At 37.1% G+C, this 23,606-nt stretch overlaps 5 protein-coding genes across 16 annotated transcripts in view; 4 read left to right on the top strand and 1 right to left on the bottom strand.

Annotated features, from left to right (window-relative positions):
• LOC105684940 (fasciclin-1) overlaps positions 1–8,366 on the top strand; it is a 218,304-nt gene extending 209,938 nt beyond the window's left edge. For all 7 annotated transcript variants that reach the window (XM_025746527.2, XM_025746525.2, XM_025746524.2 and 4 more), the window contains one exon: positions 1,701–8,366. In XM_025746527.2, the coding sequence (XP_025602312.2) occupies positions 1,701–1,891 (191 nt within the window). In that variant the 3' untranslated portion in view covers positions 1,892–8,366. The remainder of the gene's footprint in view (positions 1–1,700) is intronic.
• A 145-nt stretch (positions 8,367–8,511) lies between these two features.
• Positions 8,512–11,072, top strand: LOC105684947 (ornithine decarboxylase-like). Of its 4 annotated transcripts, XM_048650357.1 has the most exons (9): positions 8,512–8,952; positions 9,090–9,321; positions 9,387–9,463; positions 9,581–9,753; positions 9,827–9,876; positions 9,976–10,130; positions 10,233–10,484; positions 10,552–10,760; positions 10,874–11,072. In XM_048650357.1, exons 2-9 carry the CDS (start codon positions 9,120–9,122, stop codon positions 10,929–10,931), a joined length of 1,176 nt encoding a protein of 391 aa, XP_048506314.1. In that variant the 5' UTR covers positions 8,512–8,952; positions 9,090–9,119; the 3' UTR covers positions 10,932–11,072. The 4 variants fall into 4 exon arrangements, with proteins under 4 accessions (XP_048506314.1, XP_012254125.2, XP_012254126.2 ...); XM_012398702.3 differs by having other exon boundaries at positions 9,827–10,130; XM_012398703.4 differs by lacking the exon at positions 8,512–8,952 and having other exon boundaries at positions 9,091–9,274; positions 9,827–10,130.
• Positions 11,073–14,059: 2,987 nt separating this feature from the next.
• Positions 14,060–19,940, top strand: LOC105684946 (PHD finger protein 14). Of its 3 annotated transcripts, none has more exons than XM_012398700.3 (14): positions 14,060–14,495; positions 15,354–15,518; positions 15,599–15,835; positions 15,952–16,163; positions 16,275–16,429; positions 16,566–16,840; positions 16,970–17,425; positions 17,548–17,836; positions 17,934–18,165; positions 18,234–18,421; positions 18,534–18,672; positions 18,771–19,069; positions 19,179–19,287; positions 19,411–19,940. In XM_012398700.3, the coding sequence occupies exons 1-14, from the start codon at positions 14,453–14,455 to the stop codon at positions 19,429–19,431; spliced, it is 2,820 nt and encodes a 939-aa protein (XP_012254123.2). In that variant the 5' UTR covers positions 14,060–14,452; the 3' UTR covers positions 19,432–19,940. The 3 variants fall into 3 exon arrangements, with proteins under 3 accessions (XP_012254123.2, XP_020707417.2, XP_012254124.2); XM_020851758.2 differs by lacking the exon at positions 14,060–14,495 and adding an exon at positions 14,941–15,086; XM_012398701.3 differs by lacking the exon at positions 14,060–14,495 and adding an exon at positions 14,941–15,149.
• A 124-nt stretch (positions 19,941–20,064) lies between these two features.
• On the bottom strand, positions 20,065–21,806 carry LOC105684938 (methionyl-tRNA formyltransferase, mitochondrial). Its single transcript, XM_012398685.3, has 6 exons — positions 21,441–21,806; positions 21,147–21,347; positions 20,954–21,076; positions 20,716–20,894; positions 20,399–20,593; positions 20,065–20,295 (listed from the first exon to the last, which is right to left on the bottom strand). The coding sequence occupies exons 1-6, from the start codon at positions 21,656–21,658 to the stop codon at positions 20,123–20,125; spliced, it is 1,089 nt and encodes a 362-aa protein (XP_012254108.2). The 5' UTR covers positions 21,659–21,806; the 3' UTR covers positions 20,065–20,122.
• A 140-nt stretch (positions 21,807–21,946) lies between these two features.
• Positions 21,947–23,472, top strand: LOC105684937 (RWD domain-containing protein 1). The gene is made up of 4 exons (XM_012398684.4): positions 21,947–22,153; positions 22,308–22,657; positions 22,841–23,027; positions 23,161–23,472. Exons 1-4 carry the CDS (start codon positions 22,084–22,086, stop codon positions 23,271–23,273), a joined length of 720 nt encoding a protein of 239 aa, XP_012254107.2. The 5' UTR covers positions 21,947–22,083; the 3' UTR covers positions 23,274–23,472.
• Positions 23,473–23,606: the final 134 nt, after the last annotated feature.

Raw genomic sequence — 23,606 nt, 5'->3', positions numbered from 1 at the left:
TATGAAGTTGTAACGATCGTATGCAGCTGATATTTTGAAAGATACAGACCTGCAAGTTGAAAAGAAAATCAAGGAATGCTTCGCGGTCGAAGGTATTCAAGGATCCGCACGTTCAAAGTTGTTGGAAAATTTTCTGTTCGAAGGGAATGGTCGGATAGGCACTTATTCTACTTAACACCTTCCGACAAAGTTGAGAGTACCGGTAATAAATATTCAAAAGTCGTTCGCGCCGTTGGTCTACTGCGAGTTTAGCTGTAGAACCTGCGAAGCTACAGTGTTGCCGTGGAACCACATGCACGTAATACCCACCTTTACATACATTACGTGTAAAACACACGGATATAACCCATATCCCACCTATACGTATCCACGTTCCCGTAGTTTAACTCATTTCGTTTTGATCCTCGCGTACGTTACTCCATTTACTTGGGGTACCTACCCGGCCTCTGAGCCTTTTCTCCGCGATTCTTCGTCGACGTACAGAACTTGATCTCCAAGGATTCGCGCATCATAATATGCACCCTTGTAAATTCCAACGTGAAACGTTTCGAAATGTCACCGCCATATTTCTGAATGAATTTAAAAAATTCTTTCTCATATTTTTTATAGGTGCTTATCGGTACACAGTACAAAAGTTATTCTATCCGATCTACGTCACGCCGCGCGGGTTTTCATTTTCAATAGTAGGTAGCCTTTTCGCTGTACAAGTTGAAATAAATTATAAAACAAATATAACATAATAAAAGTTGGCACACCGTGCTAAGTGGCAGGAAACTGTTTGCCCAGATTTGCGGTGAAGTTTTCATACTTCAGCCGGAAGGCTGCATACACCTATGTATTACTGTTCAAGTAAATAACCAGAAAAGTTTTCGGAGCACACAAAGACTTGTTGGGAGAAGTGCACGGAGGCGCGTATTATTTAGAGACTGACTCGGACCGCACAAGCGCGAGAAGGGGGTCACATCGATTGGCCCTGCTGCAAATGAGAAAACTTTGAACAAATAAACGGATGAGTAAATATAGGTGCGCTCTATGGCTATATTATCGCAGGAAATCGTCAGAGCTGTGCAGCAGTCGGATACGGCGTAGGTATAGCCATCGGCGTATATAATCACACGTTTCACATCTCAACGACACCCCTTAGTGTTGAACCGAAAATTTCGATCAGATCTCCTCACCATTCGGGAGGAAATGATATGAATATCGATCAGGTACTCTTCGACATTCGATTATTGTAACGTTTTTTCTTCTCTTTTTTATCGCCACACGAGATAATAATATCCGGCTACATACGAGGGATGACTACTTTCATGGTGAAATGGTGAAAGGCATTTCTCTTCTTATCAGGTGCAACAGTGACGATCGTTTGGAGCTACACTGATGCACCTGCATGGTTATATATTATATAATATTATCAGCGTCGAATTTACATAGAGCATGTGTGTACGTGCGCGCGTTATATGCCCTCTACATTTTCCTCCGTCTGAAGAGGTATAATGTGTATGTATGTATTATACACCCGGTGATATGCGCATCGCTAACGAGGGTTTCTCCGAAACCAGCATAACCGCAAATGTCAGTTTATGAAGTCAAAGTCACGTTATCTCCCGAAGGACCTCGTATACTCTCGTCAGATATAGTTGCATACGTATCTACCCTGTCGCCCTTATCAAAGCTAATCGAGACGTTTCGCGTTCCAGGTTACCTAGTGGAGTGGCAGAACGAATGGATCCGAGTATTCCGTCCGGACGTTGAATGTACCAACGGTATAATTCACGTTATCGACGCCGTATTTTTAAAGGACAGTGACGTCCGAGTAACCGGAAGTGCATCGCTGGCAACATTCGGACCTCACCTGGTCATGATTCTCATAGCAAAATGGTTACTGTAAGCTCCGACAAAGAAACGACGACGAGCCACCGTCTGCGGGTTACACGTCTCCCTTACGATATAAAAAAAAAAAAGAAAAAAAAAATATAAGAGTACCTTGAGGCTGAGTGATTCGAGTTACGTTCCAAATAATGTTACGCGAGCTACGAACCTGAAATGGCCCTGCAACTTGACCCGAGTGAATATATCTCCCCTTATCCGATCCTCCCCTAATTCCAGTTTGTTCGTATCACTGTGTCAAACCGTGGTACGATTGTCCGGGAAATAAAAAAAAGAGACCGAGAAAAAAAGGAAAGGAAGCGCGAGGTTCGCGAGGACCTTTCACCGAACACAAACGATACAGGAAAAAGTTGCTGACGTCTACAACCGGAAGATGAAAGACAGTAAGAAAGAAATAGTGGAATCGCCTCACTCTCTCCCTCTTACATCCCACAACTTCCCGAGGAAATTAACTCTGCAGCACCCACATACACACTCTTTGTTCGTCTTCTTGGCGGGTTGTGCGGGGGCAGGCTCAAATTTCTTACGTATCTAGATAAATAGGTATACGTCTATGGATGTGGGTGTGAGTAAGCGTCGCGTCGAAGGGACTTCCTCTGGAGGTAACGGGCTGCCACGTGACTGGGGATTGAATACAGCGCGTTTGGTGAATCACCGTAAATAAGAATCATGGATCAGTTGAGAAGGCGCTTGGATCAGAGAAAAATGACGGAGAAGACGGAAAAAAGAAGATAAAACGAATAGTTGTATTATGGTTATAATAATAAAGGATAAATGAAGATTAAAATAATAATAATAATGAATATGATAATAACTAATACAGTAATAATAATTATAGTGATTATGATTATATGTATAATCGTAATAAAAATGATATTATTATAATGATAATCACTCAGCCTCGAGCGTTGTTTAGCCTATTATTTATTCAGGATTGTTCGGGGGATAATTTTACGGGTTAGACATAAATCGTACCAAATAATTAATAAATACAATATTATCAAAAATAAAATAAAAGAGAGAATTTTTATTTTTAATTTTTTTTAATGAACTGCAGAGTGAGAGAATCGATGAAAATTTTTTTGGATAATTACTTAAGTTTCTCAACATAATTACGGTTATTCTCTTCGCTCTACTGTTTCGATGATTCATTTGTACGAATTTAAAGAGATAGACGAAACAAACGACAAAAAATAATGGAAAGATGAAATGAAATCAATAATAAGATCAATCAGGTGCGTAATTGTCTTATTATCAAACGGTTAATTCAAGTTCGTACATTAGACTTATACATATACATATTGACGATATTTCTCAATTTAATAATCGAGAATTCATCATTTGATCCGGACACCCCACAACGACAATGTCCGGGGAATGCCACACTCGATGACTGGAGGCAGTTTTCGAACTCAATAAAAAAAAAAAATAAAAAAAAAAAGACAAAAATGAAAAAATATTTCGGGAGCATGTCCGTGTCAATTAATGATTCTCGAACATTTCTACTTACCTATACATAGAATACTGCCAGACTACTTCGTGTCACTTTTATACGTTATAAAAGGGAAATCTCATGCGCTCATGGTTGAATACCACATGCCATCGGTACGAGTGTGACTAGAATATATGCAGACACACATGTATTATTCACCCATCCACGTAGGCGACGCTGACGGTTTTCGAGGCATTTCGTACTCCTGCAGCTTACATTTTATATCCATCGCTCATACGGTTAAACTCGCGAAACAATGAGAAATGAAATAAAAATCTAACAATACAAATGAAACGATTGGGTTTGAAATGTCGTCCATCATGAGCAACTAGATTATAGTTTAATTCCACCTTTAATAATAGAAGTCCTCTAAGGGGTTATACGAGTACGTGTATACTTTAAAATTCCATACTTTTTAAGGATTCATTCGTGTCAAGGTGAGTTGGTGAAAATGGTAGAAGTAAAAACGAACAATGAAAAAACACAAAAAAAAATAAATAAATCAATGAGATAAATGAGATGAATGAAATAATAAATCAGGGTCTGTGGAGCTTCGCGCATTCTTCCAGTTTTTTTTTTCCTTTAATTTACTATCGCAAATCAGCTGCGATACCGGTAAACATTACATTTCGTTAGCGAAAAGTAGAAAGAATTGGACCACTAGGTAAATTAGATCAATCTACAAGAAGCTCACAGCTTGCCCTATATTTTCTTATGGAACGGTCCAATTTACCTATGGTTGTTTGATCAGCCCTTTTTTCTCTTATTTTCGATCGTGAGGTTTCACAGATCTTGACTATTGTTTGAAAATAGATACTTTTGAGCTGCAATTGTTATACAACCGCGTACTAGAATATTCATATTCAACCAATGTTACAGATACGCAGGGTCCTTTTTAAGTAGACGAGTTTAACTACTGTACCACGCGCCATATAGTAGAAACATGATCATCATTGTACGTAGGTAATATACGTATCACGTTGACCATCGTAGAAAAACTAAGAGATTGTGTGGCGTCTAATCTATTATGTAAAAGTTTTTAACGTGACGTTCGATGTTTTCAGAGTTGAGAATATTGTTGTGTAAACAAGTACTGTTTAAGGGAAAGCGTGTATAATATACATATATGATAATATAAATACCACAGAATTTGATCAGCGTACCTATTCGCGATTGAAATTGGCGAGTTTGACATCTAGAAATCACTTCACGTGTGCATCCAATTATACTGAGTACGTGCATAAATGGTATAAAATGATATTTAGGTGTGTATAAAGTGAGGATAAAAAATAAATAAAAAAAAGATAATTAGAGGAGTAAAAAAATCATGGTTCATGTCCAGAAATCAAAGAAACTCGACCAACTGACTATAGGTTAGATAATAAATCACGCGCTTCACGCCTCATCGATTCAAAATTGAAAATAAATCAATAAATATTGTTACACGTAACGTTGGGGGGAGGGGGAGGGGCCATCGAGGGAGGGTACGGAAATGAAGGATTAACTTGACGATCCATCCACGTTTGGGTTGAGCTGTTATTGACAATTATACTGATTGCGAATATTGAACGAGGATAATTCAGCGTGTTTCAGATTCATTTTTAATACAACTATTAATCAATCTTACGTGTTGATATCAATCTATACATATATAATATATAATATACAGAGATATATTGGAGAAGAAAGTACGATTGTGAAAAAAGCGGAAAAAAATAGAAAATAAATAAATGAATAAATACTATGAAATACTAACTTACTTGTTGTTGAGATGAATAACTATTAATTATTATATATACATAAACTCGGATTAACACTGTTTGTTCGTTAGATCAATGAAATAGTAGAACTCTATCTCTCCGTATAGATGTATCTTAATGTTTGGCTTTAACATAAAATAAATTCGTATAAAAATAAATCATCGATAGGATCGAATCGCGCTTGAGTACGAATCGCCAAGTTTTTGTCGTTGCATTGCGGATCCCAATCTGTTTGGTAGTTAACTCATTGTACTATATAAACTATGTCACAGTTACCCAAAAATTTATATTATCTGAAATGAAAAAAATTAACAACTAAGTAAGAAAATTCAGTCTTAACTAACAGAGCTTATCATGAATACAGATACTCATACATACATATTTACGGTTACCCATTTGTATTACGGTAATACATCTGCCTTCATGTATGTTTATTACATATTCGATTATCCCTCGTCATAAATTTTCTACCCATATTATTTAGAACAATGCGGTTTTACTGTAATGCAAATGGTTAAATTAATCTACTTCAATGATCCCTGGATTCCAATGGACGATTTTCCCTCACCACGATTATAAAATATGAAAAACAAAAAGACAACAATAAAATGAATTATAATAAAATATCAATACATAATTTCATCTCATCGTCATTATTTGTACATTTTGTAGATATATAACAATATTGCTTAATAAGGGCATACATTACGGTAAATATTAAACACTAGTGTTTAGAAATGAACGTTAGTAGATGGAAGTGATGGAATGATGTAATAAAATAATAATATCATGTTAAATAACCACGTGACGTGAGTCTCGCATCTACTTGAAGTGCGGATACTCGCGGTTTTCAGTATCCAAGTGATCGTTGTTGTCAAATCATCCGATACCTACATCTTCTTTTTTCTTACTATACTGCATTCGCAGTCAACCGCGGCGGCGCTAACAATAAGCCAAAATCATCATTTTTCAGAAATAACTATTTTCACTCCTTGCAGAGATGTGCGAAACACTTCATACCTTTATATTTTACATCACCCAAGAAATTTCCAACATCTCATTCATGAAGTAAATCAATCCTCACTTTCCTTGACTCGAGCGTTCTAATGTATTGACGCAACAGTCGCGTAATTCCAGAGACAAAAGCAAAAACCGAAAAATTAATGTCCTACTGTACTATGCATTACTGTAAGTATATTGAGTCTTTGTGGAAATAGTGATTATTATTATTACATTATTATTTCAATTATTCTTATCACGATGATAATTACTCATTACGTGATTATGATTGTCATTATGATTATTATCATGATTATTATTATTGCGTTGTTGCTAACATATAGATTTCAACACTACAGTATTTCAGTGATTTATCTACGATACCTGATCAGGAGAAAAACATATAACGTATCATTAAATCGATGGCAAAAACTGAAACGGTTAAAATTTCAGGTCTTTCCATTTATACGTTGAAATAATTATCTGAAGTACTGCAAAGGATAAAAACAATATTTGTTGTAAAGGGAAATCATATAGACATTTTTGATTCGGAAAGTTCTCGAATCTTCTATACCGGATTTTCCGGGCCTGATTGTTCAAATGGAATCCATAAAGGCAACCAACATCTCAAGTATTACTGACCGGCCGGTCAAATTAGTTGGCACAATCATTTTTACCAAAATAAAAGTGAGATTCCATCCCGCTGTTCGTGATTTGTAAAATTTGAATCTTTTAATTCAACCATGGAGTGTTCATTAACAAAAGGTTAAAAAGCAGCAAAAATTACATTAACGATATTGAAACAACGTAACTTTAAATTACTATAATAAATCAGTGAATAAATTTGAGTCCCGTTTTTACATTGGTGAAAATGATTAACGTTTTCAGATGAGAATGATTTTGAAAAATAAAAAGGCACGATTCCGTTTTATGTCATTACAGCTCACGTTATAGCTACTTTTGCAGCAATAATAATTTCGATGACATGGAATTTATCAATATACGTATTCACGAGACTAACAGATTTCTTATTTTGCGAATAAACGAAAATTCAATCTGCTGTGAAACGAGCAGATGATTGAAATTGGAAATACCGTGCAATTCGATGAACGAGGCGTGCTTGTGCGACAAGTATATAATATATACAAAATATATTCAATAATTTGAAGATGATTTTTCAATTGAAAGCGTATTGAAAAGTTGGAAATCTGAATGACGTAATCGGTGGGTGTACCCCTAAATTAATTGTAATAAGTCAAGATCGAGGATCGATAAATCCGAGGAAGGTTTCGGTCGAGTATAAATAATTATTATCAAATAATTTGATATGATCCGAAGTCAACTAAGTCTAATGATAATATTATGAATAAAAATGAGTAAAAACAAAAAAATAAATAAAATACGATAAAAATAAAAATAAATAATTATTTATTAGCTATGTTACTAGAGAAATCAAATTTACGTACCACAGATCTATTTGTATAAAACGCATTTATTTCGAATATAATATTAATAATTACTATATTTAATTGCGATTGCGATAATATTAGGTATATATTTTAGATAATTATTCATTGATATAAATGATAATTTTATTATTAGGGACAATCTATGCAAAGTTAGTTTTATTATATTGAATTTCAATGCTAAGTTTCGATTATTATGAACGACTTTTAAGAAAAGATGAAATTTCTTTCAAATTTGTGCAGCTTCATTATATTCCGATTACCGATTGAATAATGGATCAAATGATTTTTCAAACAAGTGGTAACTAGCCTAATGAATGTTTTCTTCTACTTTTCTGCAGAATTAATCCACCGCGCTGCACACAGGCAATTTCAAAAAGTTTGATTTTATAGCTTGATAAATTCTCTGATAAATCACCACGCACCTTAAGATTATATAAAGAAAAAGTTTCCAAGTCACAACAATATCGGCGTGCGTTGGTGGTATAGGTACTGCCGAAAACTTTCAACAGATTTTGTGTATTAAAATGAAATTACTTTTCCCTTCAGTATTTCAGACATAACTTGGAATGAAAAATAAGCAAATAAAATAAAAGAAAATAAATAAAGTGTACCGAAAGATTCATATGACAAGACGTGTATAAAGCCACTTGTTTCATAAAATATTATATAGACATTTATTTGCTTCGACACTTTGTGAAATAACGCTTTTAATGTATGATTTTAATGAAAATAAAGAACAACCAAGATGAAAAAAAATGAAAATGAGATGAATAAATGAAACTAAAAACAAAATAGTTCAACTGATTATGAGTGATGTTTGGAGTATCGTGATAACCATCATGACGGCGTCAACACTCAACCTGATCGTCAAGGCCGTAAATATTCTATTTTTGCGCCTTTTCCTAAAAATAGCGTGATCGCCAATCAACACTCGAACCTGATTTCTCCTCAGCTGTCGTACAATTATGACCTACAGTCATTATAAAAGTGATATGTGTTGTTTTTTTTTTGTTTAGAGATCTGTCAGCATGTTCATAAATATTTTAGAATGAGGTACTATTTTTGTTTTACGTGATAAAACCTATGATTTATAAAAATTTATGAATCAAAGTGTTATTCCGAGTAATATTATTCTAGCTTCCACCTATCACGGATATCGATTTGAAAAAATTCATTTTTTATTTAGTGTCTAAAGAAAAGTTTTATTAGACTTTTAAGTCTGTCTATTTTCAAGTTCATCTATCAATTCGACGTCAAGACAATTCGTTGGCAACTTTAGTCGTACGACATTTCTTACAGAGTAGAGACTTTTCTTGTTGATTGACTTACCCTCTTACTTCAGGTAAATATATCGTATAGGACATTCCATCCTAGATTGAGGTGTTTGTGATTCTTTAAATTTCTTTATTGTTTTTTCCATCGAATGTATCGTTATAAGTATTACAAAAATGTGAATAAAAATCCAAATTATCCGAACAGAATTTATTGGAAAAAAATCCTGATATAAACATGGCTGACGACGATATTGTTCTTACGGAGTACTTCAAAGAAGTAAGAGTGATTGACGAAGCAACGGAAAAATTAGACATCATCAAAGAATTGGTAGAGAACAAAGATGACGATGATCCTTTTTATATTTGTGACATTGGCGATATTGTGCAGAAGTACGAAAATTTGGTTTTAAAAATGCCAAGAGTTGTGCCATTCTACGGTAATGTTTCTCAGAATTTTCTGCAGCACCACTTTGGCTGATACAATATACGATCTTTATTGCAGCTGTGAAATGTAATCCTGACCCTACTGTATTAAAGGCAATGGCTGCTATGAATGCTTCTTACGATTGCGCGTCTCAGGTAAAAATGGCCAAGGGGTATCTTCATCGCTGGTGACAACTTCCATGGTGAAAAAACCATAATGGATATAATGATAAAACCCTGGTTCATTGTACTTTTCTTTTATAATCTGTACAGCGCGAGATTGCTTCTGTAATGGAGAATGGAGTAACGGGTGACCAAATAATTTTTGCAAACACTGCAAAAATGAATTCGCATATGATATTTGCCAAAAGGGTAGGGGTGGAAATGCTCACCGTAGACGGTGAGCCGGAATTACATAAAATAAAAAGTGTTTTCCCCGAAGCTAAGTGAGTGATGTTCGGAATAATCAATACCGTTATCGACTGATCGGACGATTGTAATGATTTTCTGATCATTCAGGATCGTCATTCGATTTCGCTGTGACTCTGCATCTTCCGGCGCAACTTTCAGTAAGAAATTCGGATGCGACGCCGTCGATGATGCGCCAAAATTAGTGAAACTATCTAAGGAAATGGGGCTGAATATCCACGGTTTTTGTTTTCACGTAGGGACTCAGAGTGCCGATCCGGATGCTTTTGCTCGCGGTATAAAAATCTGCGTAGGATTGATCGAGTATTCGAGATCTTTGGGTTTTAAAGATGCCAATCTTATCGACATTGGCGGCGGATTCCCCGATGAGGATGGGCTGGTATCAATCGACAAGGTTCGCTATCGGATATCATTCCCTAATCTTCCGATATCATCAAAACTTTGCGATTTATTTCCGTATCATGTGTCTCTTATGAAAAAATCATCTAATCAACAGTTCGCCGAGGTGATAAACAAAGCTCTGGAAAATGTAGATCCGTCGATCAAAGTGATCAGTGAGCCTGGGAGGTATGTTGTTACGTCAGCGATTACGCTTGCTACTTTTATTCTTGGAAAAAACATTGCGGTTGACGAGGAAAATGAAACTAGATATACGTATTACATAAATGACGGTCTTTTCAATTCATTCATGACAAAGATGATGCAAATACAAGAGTTCTTACCAATTCCGATGACACTCTTTCGTGAGGTAGGTAGACATATATACCGAATAAATCGAGGAATAAATAGATGCGTAAAAACTTTGCGAGTTTCAGTCCTCCACCGGTGATGCAAAATGCAGCACAATTTACGGTCAAACTGCAACGAAGGGTGATTGCGTTGTAGAGGATTGTCTTTTGCCCGAATTAAACGTTGGCGAAATGTTGATCTGGCCGAAGAAAGGCGCTTACGCTCTTGCTGGCGTACGCAAGGTTTTCAATATTCCTCGGCCCATTGTATTCCATTACGCCAAGAAGAGCTTTTGGTGAGCTAAACTAAATATCTCGGTCGATTCATTCATTTTTGGATTGAAAATTGCAAGGACTCACAGTTAATATAATACGGTGATGCGATAATCCCAATTCTTACACTTTGCAGGGCTCAACACAAAAGCGTTTTTCAGTATAATCTCAAAAAAAAGATGATCGAGTGTTGAGTACGATGTTGAATATCCTGCAAAGAGTGTCGTGTTGTTTGGATAATTATAATGTAATCATACAACACAATCACCGTACCCATATGCTCACCATTTTTTTGTTCTTGAAATAATTAAGGTCGTTTTTTCGTTCCGGCGATTATATGGGCCATTCCACGTGAACCGGATCAGTCACCTCTCAGATATTTTTTTAATTTGGCATGTCGATTGTCCATGGGGAGTTAGATTTTTGTGCCAAAGGATTTTTGAATTAGTGCAAATTTCGATTTATTATGAACAATCGAAAAATTGAGAGGCGGTTTCTTTAAAAAATCATAACTTCGTCAAAAATGATGTGAGATTTGATTTTTTTTTTTTAAATTTACGCGGATGAGGCTATAGATTTATGAAAAAAATAAATAGTGCCGAAAAAGTTTATTTATCATTTGTTTATTTGACAATGAATTTTTGAATGATTTTTAAAACACTGATGGATAGCACCGAAAAATTTAAAAAAAATGCTGACATATACTTTGAACTATACTACAGCCTGTGAATTAATTTCAGAGATGCGTTCGGCTTTGTTTTCGAGTAAAAAATCATCGAAGTTGGCGGCGCGCATGAATTCGAGCTCGTCGACGCCTATGCGCGTGATGACGCGCGTCGAGCGACAGAGATCCTATCTACTCTGTACGGACGCTACTTGGTGTACGCTCGACCGCGGTATTCACGAGTCATTTTCGCGATGATAGACACCGTTGAAAAATCTGGAAAAAATTCCATAGCTTCCCCATAACACGGCAAAGCCATAGAGTAAGTTCCAGAGATGTGTTATTTCTCGTTTTCGAGATATCCGGACGCATTGTGACTCCGCGCTCGCTACTTGGTAGACACTCGGCGACGGAATTCACGAGTCATTTTCGCGATGATCGACACCGTTAAAAAATCTGGAAAAAATTCCATAGCTTCCCCATAACACGGCAAAGCCATAGAGTAAGTTCCAGAGATGTGTTATTTCTCGTTTTTGAGATATTATTGTGGCTTAATATGTCCAAGTAGCAAGCGCGGAGTGCCATATGCGTCCCTATATCTCGAAAACGAGAAATAACACATCTCTGGAACTTACTCTATGGCTTTGCCGTGTTATGGGGAAGCTATGGAATTTTTTTCAGATTTTTAAACGGTGTCGATCATCGCGAAAATGACTCGTGAATTCCGTCGCCGAGTGTCTACCAAGTAGCGAGCGCGGAGTCACAATGCGTCCGGATATCTCGAAAACGAGAAATAACACATCTCTGGAACTTACTCTATGGCTTTGCCGTGTTATGGGGAAGCTATGGAATTTTTTCGGGATTTTTAAACGGTGTCGATCATCGCGAAAATGACTCGTGAATTCCGTCGCCGAGTGTCTACCAAGTAGCGAGCGCGGAGTCCCAATGCGTCCGGATATCTCGAAAACGAGAAATAACACATCTCTGGAACTTACTCTATGGCTTTGCCGTGTTATGGGGAAGCTATGGAATTTTTTCCAGATTTTTTAACGGTGTCGATCATCGCGAAAATGACTCGTGAATTCCGTCGCCGAGTGTCTACCAAGTAGCGAGCGCGGAGTCACAATGCGTCCGGATATCTCGAAAACGAGAAATAACACATCTCTGGAACTTACTCTATGGCTTTGCCGTGTTATGGGGAAGCTATGGAATTTTTTCCAGATTTTTCAACGGTGTCTATCATCGCGAAAATGACTCGTGAATACCGCGGTCGAGCGTACACCAAGTAGCGTCCGTACAGAGTAGATAGGATCTCTGTCGCTCGACGCGCGTCATCACGCGCATAGGCGTCGACGAGCTCGAATTCATGCGCGCCGCCAACTTCGATGATTTTTTACTCGAAAACAAAGCCGAACGCATCTCTGAAATTAATTCACAGGCTGTAGTATAGTTCAAAGTATATGTCAGCATTTTTTTTAAATTTTTCGGTGCTATCCATCAGTGTTTTAAAAATCATTCAAAAATTCATTGTCAAATAAACAAATGATAAATAAACTTTTTCGGCACTATTTATTTTTTTCATAAATCTATAGCCTCATCCGCGTAAATTTAAAAAAAAAAAATCAAATCTCACATCATTTTTGACGAAGTTATGATTTTTTAAAGAAACCGCCTCTCAATTTTTCGATTGTTCATAATAAATCGAAATTTGCACTAATTCAAAAATCCTTTGGCACAAAAATCTAACTCCCCATGGACAATCGACATGCCAAATTAAAAAAATATCTGAGAGGTGACTGATCCGGTTCACGTGGAATGGCCCATATGTATCATGCTAATGTACAATATTGCAAGTAAAATCTTTTTTAGTTTTTGGAACAGAATAATCTAATGAAAACATCTTTCATATCCTCTAAAAATGATCTTGATCGACTTGGTTGACTCTCTGTTTCTTTTCTTCGTTATCGCAATAGCTAGTAAGCCGAATCTCCTTTGAAACGCTATGCAATTTGAAATAGCAATGTAACGTTTGGCACTCGTTAATCATTATCCTATCCTTTAGTTTCTAAACACATTAGTTGTCAAATGTAGTGGCTCATACATTCGTCATCGCATGTTTTGGCACTCTAAACAAGGTTTGTGAGTAGGTACTTCGAGGACCTTTTATTTTCCAAGAGAGAAATGGGGAATTTATACGAAGCAACTCAGTCTTCTCAGCCAGAACACAAGAACCGTCGGTGCATCTGCAGAATGAATTGTTACAGAAGGCGTATGATTGAGAATGTATTATTTATAATAATTTGAAATAATAATCTGATGTTAGTTCAAATAAAAGTCTCGTTTATCACATTGCAATGCAATTATTGTGGATCTAAATATTTTCATAAATGACATGCAAAATTTTGGTTGGTATGGACGAAAGAAGCATGCGTGTATTAATCATTACCTTGAGAACTCTACTTGAAATTTATACTTATAGTCTTATACTTTGCAAGCCAGTGGCTGTGTATGAATTTAGAATAATGAAATACCCATAACTACCTATTTAAACCAATTGTGATTTTTTAGTTTCAACGAGGGTGGTTTTATACGGTAAGAATCTTTTAAGTGAGATTTTTTCAATCAAGTAAACGATTGTTAATTAACAACTCGCCTTCTAAAATACCTTGACGCTGATGTTCTGATAACGTTCTGATATCGTTGACTAAAGATCGGTTTGGTAACGTTTAACTTCCTTGTTTAAAAATTACCGCCGCAGGAGGCAAAATTCACCATGGCTAACGAATATGCGCAAAAGAAATGCGCTGCCATCGTCACAAATTACACAAGTGTATGCATTTGGTCCATTGAAGCATGAAGTTAGAGCTTTCCAAGTTTCACAAAAACTGTTTATTCTATTATTACTTCATGAGACCGAATAAACATGAGGGCCCGAATAATTTCTCCCTCAAATAGTATTCTCAATTACACATTCTGAGAAACACGTGTTCAACTTCTGCGGACCCAAACTTTTTGTATCGAATGCACGGACCCTGTGTTTAAGCCAGCGAGATGTCTCAGGACGACGACGTAGGATTTTTGTACAAAACAATGAGTGAGTATTAAAAAACATACTCATGACCTAGGATTACAATTTGTTGTACTTCATTGAAAATTTCCCAGAAATACGATTCTGCAAATCCGACAAACATCTTATTCTTATTTCAACCCCCTACGGCTGTTACATAGGGGTGCATTCTAGATACATTCCACAGCTTTTTTACTTTCAAAGGTTGCAAAGAGAACTAAATATCTCGTATTCCATTGAATTATTTTATATGAAATTAATATGCATATCGTAGAATGATCGGTTATTCATTCATGGTTTCTTTTTGCGTAAATCAATGCACAATATCCACTCGTGTCGCATACGTATTTCATTACCGGCGCAAGGCAAACTCAATGGACGTGTGACATGTGCCGGTGATACGTAATATCAACATACATACGTATGTGCTTCGTATACAGACGCGTACAATAGCATGTATACACATATTGTCACGCTGTATACGTCGAGAGTGACGGTTCTGCAATCATTGGGGCGTACAACGGATGGGGTGCTTAGAGAGGGATAAGGGAGAGTACGCGAAAAAGCTGGGAACAATAGTGATTTTCGGTGGAAGCCGCTGGAAAATGAAGTTTCCTGGTACCAGTAATTAATGTAGAACATTTTGTCATCCTCTGTTTACAATTATGATGAATAGCTCATGTGAGTATTACGGTTCAAATAGTCGATCACATAACCTATATTGGTTGTCAGGAGATTTGCTACATATTCTAAATCGACAGTTTTTTTCTTGGTCCTTGTTTCTTGGTGTTTACGAGATGGGTAGCGTACTCTCATCATCTCATCAAATGCTATGCCAAATTTAACCAAATATCAGCTAATGAATTACTATATGGTATTTTCCAGTTGAACGTGATCCTAAAAAAAGGCGAGTGAAGCCTGTGGATTCTGCTCAGCAATCACTACTTGATTTTGACTTGGGTGAAAGTTCCGATGACAGCGATTTCAGAATTGAAGACCACTGCGAGGAGTCTGATGACGATTCTGTTGATTCCAATGACGTTGGAAAAGGTATATGGAAATTTTTACCATGCAAGACTTCATTTTAGCTCATATAAAACTGTATAATGAAAGTTCTGAATCCGTTGTAGACGAGGATGAAGATGAGTCAGATGGGACTGATGATTCTTTGGATGAGCCATTGGTTTGTGGAAAGGGCATGACTGTGTGTGATGTCATTGAACAAGCACGTCAACAGGCAACTAAAGTGGGACAGCTTGATGAAAAAGTAACAAAAGTTCTAATTTGTTGCGGATGTTTAGGAGATAGAAGCGATGACATCAATGAAATAGTGGAATGTGATGGATGTGGAGTTACAGTCCACGAAGGCAAGTCCTAACATATTTGATTTTTTTCTTAATCGTCATAGTCAGCTGTATGATTTTCATGTTACAGGTTTAAGTCTGTATCTGAGTCATGTGTTGATCATTGTTTTTTCTACCAGGTTGTTATGGTGTTTCTGATGTTGAAAGCTTCTCTAGCACAGACTCACTCTGCCAGTCTGCACCATGGTTCTGCGAGGCATGTAGTGCAGGTGTTGATGATCCATCGTGTGAACTGTGTCCCAATAAAGGAGGAATTTTTAAAGAGACTGATGTTGGAAAGTGGGTTCATCTTGTATGTGCTTTATATGTCCCTGGAGTTGCTTTTGGAGAGGTGGGACTTTGTTCATATTATCAATGTTCTAATTGAGTTGATATTTACTTCAAACATCACTTCTGTTGTTTACTTGACCACAATTAATTAATTATTTTATCATGTGAAAAGGTGGATCGCCTAGCAAGTGTAACCCTATTCGAGATGGCATACAGCAAATGGGGTGCAAAGCAGTGCTGCTTATGTGAAGATTCTCGTTATGCACGAACCGGTGTGTGCATAGAATGTGATGCAGGAATGTGTCACACGTACTTCCACGTTACTTGGTAAACATGAACATCTATCTATTTTAATTTCAACTGTAAATTCTGGTAGATTTGACATGTTAACGAACCTGATCCTATTAATACATCTTCAGTAGTTTCACGCACACTTACCTAAATCTACTTTTGGCATGTTTAGCGCACAAAGAGAGGGTTTATTATCAGAGGCTCACAGCGAAGAAGTGGATCAAGCTGACCCATTTTATGCCCATTGTAAATTACACTCTGACAAAACGCTAGTTCGACGTCGTAGACGTAACTGGTTAGCTCTTCAGCTTCGTGCCCAATATCGACAACAGTTGCACCTACAACCTGATCATCTTGATACTGAGGAACAACGCAGGATTCAAAGAAAGTTAGCAAAACATAGGCACAAGTATTTGGCGCATAAAGCATCAAGGCCACCGCCTTGGGGTGAGTTTAACCATCAGTTTAAACTTTGAAATCTCTCGATTGGGAGATTAGAAGATTTTACAGATTTCATAGATCTTACGAAATCAAAACGAATATTTGATGCAAAGTTTTTCCTCTATTGTTTCATAGTACCTACGCAAAAAATGCCACGCCTTCTGACAACATCTGCATCCGCATGTCGACAATTGGCAAAGAAAGCTGAGTTGATGGGAGTGGATACTGCAGCTCTTGAAGCCCAAGAGGCTCAGCTGGTTGCTTTGGTAGATGTTAGAAAAAAGTGGCACATTCCTCCTGCGTTTAGTGTAGAATTTATTGGCTACTATCTCGACCGAAATTTACGTGTTGCTTCAATGAAGCGGCGGCTCCAAGAACACTTAGATGTTAACTCTCAATTGTTGAATGAACAACAAAGGTTAGATAGAAAGTACGACGAAGTGACCAAAGATAATGAAGATCAAATTCGTATCAACGTTACTTTGAAAGAAAAGATTGAAATGTATCATCAGCTACTCAGATCAGCTGGTTACGTCAAACCACTACCACTCATCGGTGATCTAACTAAGCCCAGGATACCAACTACTCTTGGTGAGTTCATTAACTTACTTTTCATCATTTTTTGAGTACTTTGAATTTCAGAAACCAAATTCATTAAGAAGTTGGTTTTGAAATTAGGTAGATGGTTTGATATTTGTAGCTATCTGACTCAGGTACAGGTCTCGGGGTGCCAACTGCAGCGGCGTTGAAGATGGGAGTTGGTTTTCCGCTACCTGTAGGCAAAGGTGGTGAAGGTGGAAGGGAAGGCCGTGTTTTGAGCAGTCAAGCTCACGACCACAACCATAAAGGAGATCTAACGTTGAGGCATCAGTGTGGAATTTGCCGGAGAGCAACCGACCAACACTTACTTGCTAAGTGCGACACGTGCCATCTTCACTACCATTTGTCTTGTCTCAGTCCACCTTTGGCACGTATGCCAAAGAAGACGAAACTCATGGGCTGGTACGATGACACTGATTTCCGCTTGTATAAACCATGAAATATCTAATTTCATAATTTAAGAACAGACAATCTATAAACAAATTTTTTTATATTCTAGGCAATGTTCAGAGTGTGATAAAGAATCTTCGGGATCAGAAGTGGAACATGTAGACACATCAGCGCCCAGAAGGTTAAGACACTGCAAGGATGATGCCAGCCCTTCCTTCATCCCAGTTTTAGAAACACAGATTCCCGCTGCTCTAGATACACCAACTACGTCAAAAATTGTTGCTGCCACTGATATTACAACAGCGATCGCTACAAGCCAAGAACCGCCCACAACGCCAAAGGTTAGCTGTGAATCTTAGTATCATGCCACCGTTTTTTGGATTAGCGTCAATACCCTGAAATTTTATAGCTGACCATAAAACCTATGGGGCCACAACCTCCTTTCATGGAAAAAATGCTGACAGAGGCAACTGTGCCTCACCCACAACTGACAAACAATCTAAATTTTACTCCAAGAGAAGGTTCACCACAATACATGGTGGCATCTGCAGACGGCACTGAAACTATATCACAAAGAAGTGGAAAGAAACGAAGAAGGTACATTGGTCACGTTTTGATCAAGCAAGATTCTTAAGTTCTCAATCACTCACATCTTACCCCTTGATTCACCCATAAAAATCATGTTCTAAATCACTTGATCCTTTGGCAGGGAAAAACATAAGAGATATACACCTGATCCAATCACGGGAGTTAAACAACGTAAACGAAAACACAAAAGGAAGAGCTTGGATATTGAAAATCCCGAAATGCAAGGTCAGCCAGAAGTGCATAGAAGAATCACCATTAAGGTACGTCAGAGATTTTCTAACAATCGTGATAGCAAACTTTTTCATAATATTGATGGAGAACTTTTTTCACTATCCATGAATCCTCGATTCATTTTCAGATCAAGCCAATTCCACGACCTGAAGGTGAAATAGCGTCAGAATCAAGTCCACAAATGTTCGTTGCTACTTCGACTAGTACCGAAATCACACCGCCACCGCCAGTTCTTAAGCTACCATTGCCACCGCCACCGCCACCACCTCCCCTGCCAACCACTCCGTCAACTCCTGTTACAACTCCAAGTAGCAGTAATACTAATAGTAGATTATCTTCGGGTAATTTAAAAAAAGGAAAGGAAGCAGATCTTCTAACCCAGTGCGACGTCTGCAACACCCCCGGAACGAATCAGAACCTTGTCAGGTTAGCAAAATCGTAATTCTATTATCACTGTTATCTTGCTGCAAAGGCTTAGTGCAGCCTTTATGATTGGCAGAAATATATCACGATATAGCTAACTTATGTTTCGCAGGTGTGACGAATGCAAAAAATGCTATCATTTCACATGCCTGGAACCACCAGTTAAGAAATCACCTAAAAGGAGAGGTTACTCGTGGCACTGTGCAGATTGCGATCCGAGTGTAAGAAAAATGATTTTTCTCAAAAGATTACCATTGATTAAAAATTCATCCTGGTCGAAATTTATATGTATATGGAAATAAGTAGGCGAATGTTGAATCACTGTGAAAATTTTTCTTCCACAGGCATCGGAGTCCGAGAATTGACTAATTGAAAACAATCTGTGGCTGAAATCTACGTTTCACGAGCTCCAGAAAAAAAATTGATGATAATAACGGAATACAATATAGCTCTAACTAATTATCTAATTATGATATGATGTAAGATACTATTAGTTTTCTCCCCCTAATTTAATATTATCCACAGTGTTTTATCTAAAATATTAAGGAGTAGTTTACATACTACTAGAGATAGATATATCCCGAGTCAATTCAATGCCATGTTCCGATTTCTTTTACTTTTCTACCTATGATTAGGTTGAAATATCTTATTCAAGGGATAATTCATTGAATTTGTTCAATGTATGTAGAACCCCATTTTTCTGATCGCGTTGCTGATAAGTTTTCAAATGAAAAATTGTAAGCAAGAATTGTCAAAAGAACAAGAAGCGAAGTTGTGTTACTTACCTCCCTTAACTAGTAATACAGGTAATCCGATTGTATACGATTTACTTACGAATGCCTAAATAATACTTAATTGAGTTTTCACAAGTCAATTTTGATGTACCTTCAATGTGTCACATATGCTTCATACTGTACCGAATGTCTGTTCATGTATAAAGTGTATAAAATCTTGCTTCGAATTCGACTTCGAAACTACATTCAACGAACAGAGAAGAATAGTATTTACAAACTTATATTTCACTATGATACAATTCATACATCCATTACTTACAATTTAGCCCTCAAAAAATGATTTCTTCTGTTTGTTTTTGTAGAGAAAACCATTATGAAAATCTCGCGCAGACATTGGAGGTCGACCGGGGTAGCCTATTTTACCAACAGTAATCCAACTATTATCTCGACAATGGACCACTAATCTGTCAAGATCTTTGCTATACATCACAAGGCCTACAACCGAACAAAATTATTTTGCAATAATTGAAGCCACGAACAATAAAAAGCTAGGTAGGTAATTGAAATTTCGATCCAATGTTTTGACTTTATAAGCTACCTGGGAGGTGATTTGATGAATTGTTTCCTAGTGGTGGATCTTTGAGCAGTTCAATTTCCAGAAGCTTTATCGTCAATCCCATAAACTTTGTAGTCAATGGATACAAGTCATACAAAGCACGGTATAAGTCAAAGACTCTTTTTGCTGTCATCTCATTCCATTTTACTAATGACAACTTTGATGTAACTCTAGGAGCTGTAGGGTACATTTTAGAATGGTGAGTTGATCATTTTCTGAATACTTGTTTGAATCATCAGGGTAAAATGAAGCAATTTTGAAATACTTGACTGACACCAAAAAAAGATCCAAGAACTTGCCATAGGTAATTCCGTCATTACTTTGAGGTTTTGCAGACTCTAAAATATTTGGTAACTTTCTTACAGTATCCAATAAGAGATTTGCGCCAAGTTGTGACATTCTAGTTCGTAATTCCGGCATTGTTTCATCGTCGCGAACTTCTATTTTGCTTTGAGCTAATACCTCGCCGATATCAAATCTGAAATAACTATTCAATAGTCACCTTGTCACTAATTGAGTGCAGCTTCACCTACTTACACTTTCGGCATTATTTTCATGATACTGACACCTGTTTCACTATCGCCGTTCATCAGTGTGTATATTATTGGCGCAGCTCCCCGCCATCTAGGTAGTAAACTACCATGGACATTCAACATGCCTCTAAAATCAGATATGTAGTTCAATATAAATGTAAACTGATTATGAGGGAATAAATACAAAGAAGGCTTACAATGGGAAAGAGCTTATCATGTCTAACGGTATTAAATGTCCGAAAGATACAACAAGACCAATGTGAAAGTTATCTAAACTGATTTTTGGAGGCCAGTGATGAAGCTGTATATGATGTTGCTTGGCGAATTTTGTCACATGGTTTTCTTTCCCATGATACGAGGTTACCACCTCAAGACGACACAGCAGTTCCCTAGTTTCACTGAGGACGTTTAACAGTTGACATTTAATTCAACAATCAAGTTTTGTACGCTCAAAGTGACGGCAATTTGTAGGTTATAAGTATGATACTCACTATTCAGTGTAAAGTAGTTTAAGACTCTGCAGTGCAAAATCGTCTGTTCCAAAGAACAACACGCTCCACGGAGGTCCTGCTTGTGCAGAAATATTTTTCACGTGTGATAAAATTTGCCGGTGCCACTGAATTCGCGTGAATATGCGATTTGTCATTGTTAGATTTAGGGTCGAAGCTCTGAATCCATAGTGCTTGATGTTGTTGATAACTAGCATCATTTCAAACTTGAATTACAAAACCACACAAATCCAGAATAATTTCGGATCCACTAAAGAATGCCATATTTTTACATCAATAAACTTCAATTGTACAGTAACGATACTACCGGAGACATTCTGTAAATATCCAGACGATCAGCGGACTACCGGTATCATACAGCTTTAAGCTCTATTATAACTAGTACGCATGTCACGGCGCACCACGTGCGGTACAGCTTGGTACAGTTCACGAATGGGTTCATGATACGACTTCGACTTCGATGCATCGATTTGCGGCTTGTGTGGAACCGGTGTGTGACACAGTGGACTTTTGTTGTACAGTCTACTGTCTGCTCCACATGCATGTTAGGTGTAGGGGTTAAATGTGTAGATTATAAAGTATCGGTATTGTGATCGACGAACGAATATAGGAACTGTAATCCGAAATGGATTACAAGGATGAGCAGATTAATGAAATCGAAGCCCTTGATTCCATATACTGTGGTGATATGGAAAGTAAGTTACTTATGGGTGAAATACAAAATAAGAAACATAACCTACAACTTTAACATCCCCGGTATTTTTAACGTAATGTACTGTACTTGGCGAACAAAATATATTTTGATCTTGTTTGTGGTATTTAAACAGAATGAACTATATTCGATTACAGTTATAGCCAAGCAGCCTTTCTACAAATTTTCAATTCCAATTAAATCTGAAGAATATGAACTTGACACAAAGAATGGATTAGCATGTAGATTAGAATTCACGTACACAGCGAAATATCCCGAAGAGCCATTGATCATTGATGTGGAGGATCAAGAAAACTTCGAAGATGGAGATAAAGATAAAATTAAAGAACACTTAGCAGAACAAATGAACGAGAACCTTGGTATGGTCATGGTTTTCACATTAGTTAGTGCTGCGCAAGAATGGCTCAATGTCCAATGGGATAAAATAAAGATGGATAGGGAACACAAAGCAGCTTTGAAATTAAAAGAAGAAGAAGAAGCTGAAAGGGTAAAGATGTTGATCATTTCATGCATACATAATTTTGGTAATCATATTGTTTACATCCTTTTGGAAAGTGATGCTGCAAAGTGTATGCACAGTTCAATTCCAAGACCAGACTTTGAAAGAAGGTTTATGGCGAATTTGTATCGATGATTAGCGATCGCCTTTGATTGATGTGTAACATTACAGAAAAGATTCGAAGGTACAAGAGTTACTGTTGAAACGTTTTTGACGTGGAAAGAAAAATTCGATGAGGAGATGGGAATTACAAAGCGACGAGAAATTGCTGAACGAGAGGGAAAGAAATTAACTGGCAGAGAATTATTCATGACAGACAAAACTCTAGATCAATCAGATTTGAAATTCCTAGATGATGGTGCGTCATACCTCCAAATAATGTTACATCAAAATTGGTCAATTCAAAATGCTAAATTAAGAATGTTTGCGATATACAAGTTCATGTCTGTATACAAATTCCAAGAATCCTATCAACACATTTGATATTTCAGGAGATGCTGTCAAGGTAGATGAAAGCCTGTTTCAGAACCTGGAAGATCTTGATTTAGATGATGACGATGATCCAGATTTTGATCCGAACAACTTATCAGACGATAGTGCCTAGCAATATCAATTGTAGCAGAAGAACTGTATTTGGTAATTGGAAAGCGCTCCCAACAGTGATCAGTGCTAACAGATCCACTCATATGAGGAACAAATCCAGAGAGAGACTACAAAACGCATTTATGCTTCGTGACTGAGGTGTTCTAAAAAAACTGTACATAGCTGGATATTTTACGTTAACAAGGCTTTGTTTACTGGTACTTTGCATTTCCGTCTTCTTATTCGTCAAGGTATCCTTCAAACTAATAAATAAATATATTCTGCCAAGAAATTGGGTCATTCGTGAAAGATTCTATAATTCATATCTAACGAAGAAATTGCGGAATTTAAAAGT

This window comes from Athalia rosae, chromosome 2 (assembly GCF_917208135.1).
Source record: "Athalia rosae chromosome 2, iyAthRosa1.1, whole genome shotgun sequence".
In the NCBI taxonomy this organism is placed as follows: domain Eukaryota; kingdom Metazoa; phylum Arthropoda; class Insecta; order Hymenoptera; family Athaliidae; genus Athalia; species Athalia rosae.
The sequence above is the reverse complement of the archived record's forward strand: the minus strand, read 5'-3'. Positions and strand labels throughout refer to the sequence as shown.

Bases quoted from the DNA above. Each gene is read 5' to 3' on its own strand.
- LOC105684947 (XM_012398702.3), top strand. From the start codon at position 9,120: ATGGCTGACGACGATATTGTTCTTACGGAGTACTTCAAAGAAGTAAGA. The intron at 9,322-9,386 runs GTAATGTTTCTC...TCTTTATTGCAG, and splicing joins AAGAGTTGTGCCATTCTACG to CTGTGAAATGTAATCCTGAC. The intron at 10,761-10,873 runs GTGAGCTAAACT...TACACTTTGCAG, and splicing joins TACGCCAAGAAGAGCTTTTG to GGCTCAACACAAAAGCGTTT.
- LOC105684946 (XM_020851758.2), top strand. From the start codon at position 14,993: ATGGGGTGCTTAGAGAGGGATAAGGGAGAGTACGCGAAAAAGCTGGGA. The intron at 16,164-16,274 runs GTGGGACTTTGT...TCATGTGAAAAG, and splicing joins CTGGAGTTGCTTTTGGAGAG to GTGGATCGCCTAGCAAGTGT. The intron at 18,166-18,233 runs GTTAGCTGTGAA...GAAATTTTATAG, and splicing joins AACCGCCCACAACGCCAAAG to CTGACCATAAAACCTATGGG.
- LOC105684938 (XM_012398685.3), bottom strand. From the start codon at position 21,658: ATGATGCTAGTTATCAACAACATCAAGCACTATGGATTCAGAGCTTCG. The intron at 21,348-21,440 runs GTGAGTATCATA...AAACGTCCTCAG, and splicing joins AAACTACTTTACACTGAATA to TGAAACTAGGGAACTGCTGT. The intron at 20,594-20,715 runs GCAAGTTCTTGG...TGTACCCTACAG, and splicing joins TAATGACGGAATTACCTATG to CTCCTAGAGTTACATCAAAG.
- LOC105684937 (XM_012398684.4), top strand. From the start codon at position 22,084: ATGGATTACAAGGATGAGCAGATTAATGAAATCGAAGCCCTTGATTCC. The intron at 22,154-22,307 runs GTAAGTTACTTA...ATTCGATTACAG, and splicing joins ATACTGTGGTGATATGGAAA to TTATAGCCAAGCAGCCTTTC. The intron at 22,658-22,840 runs GTAAAGATGTTG...GTAACATTACAG, and splicing joins AAGAAGAAGAAGCTGAAAGG to AAAAGATTCGAAGGTACAAG.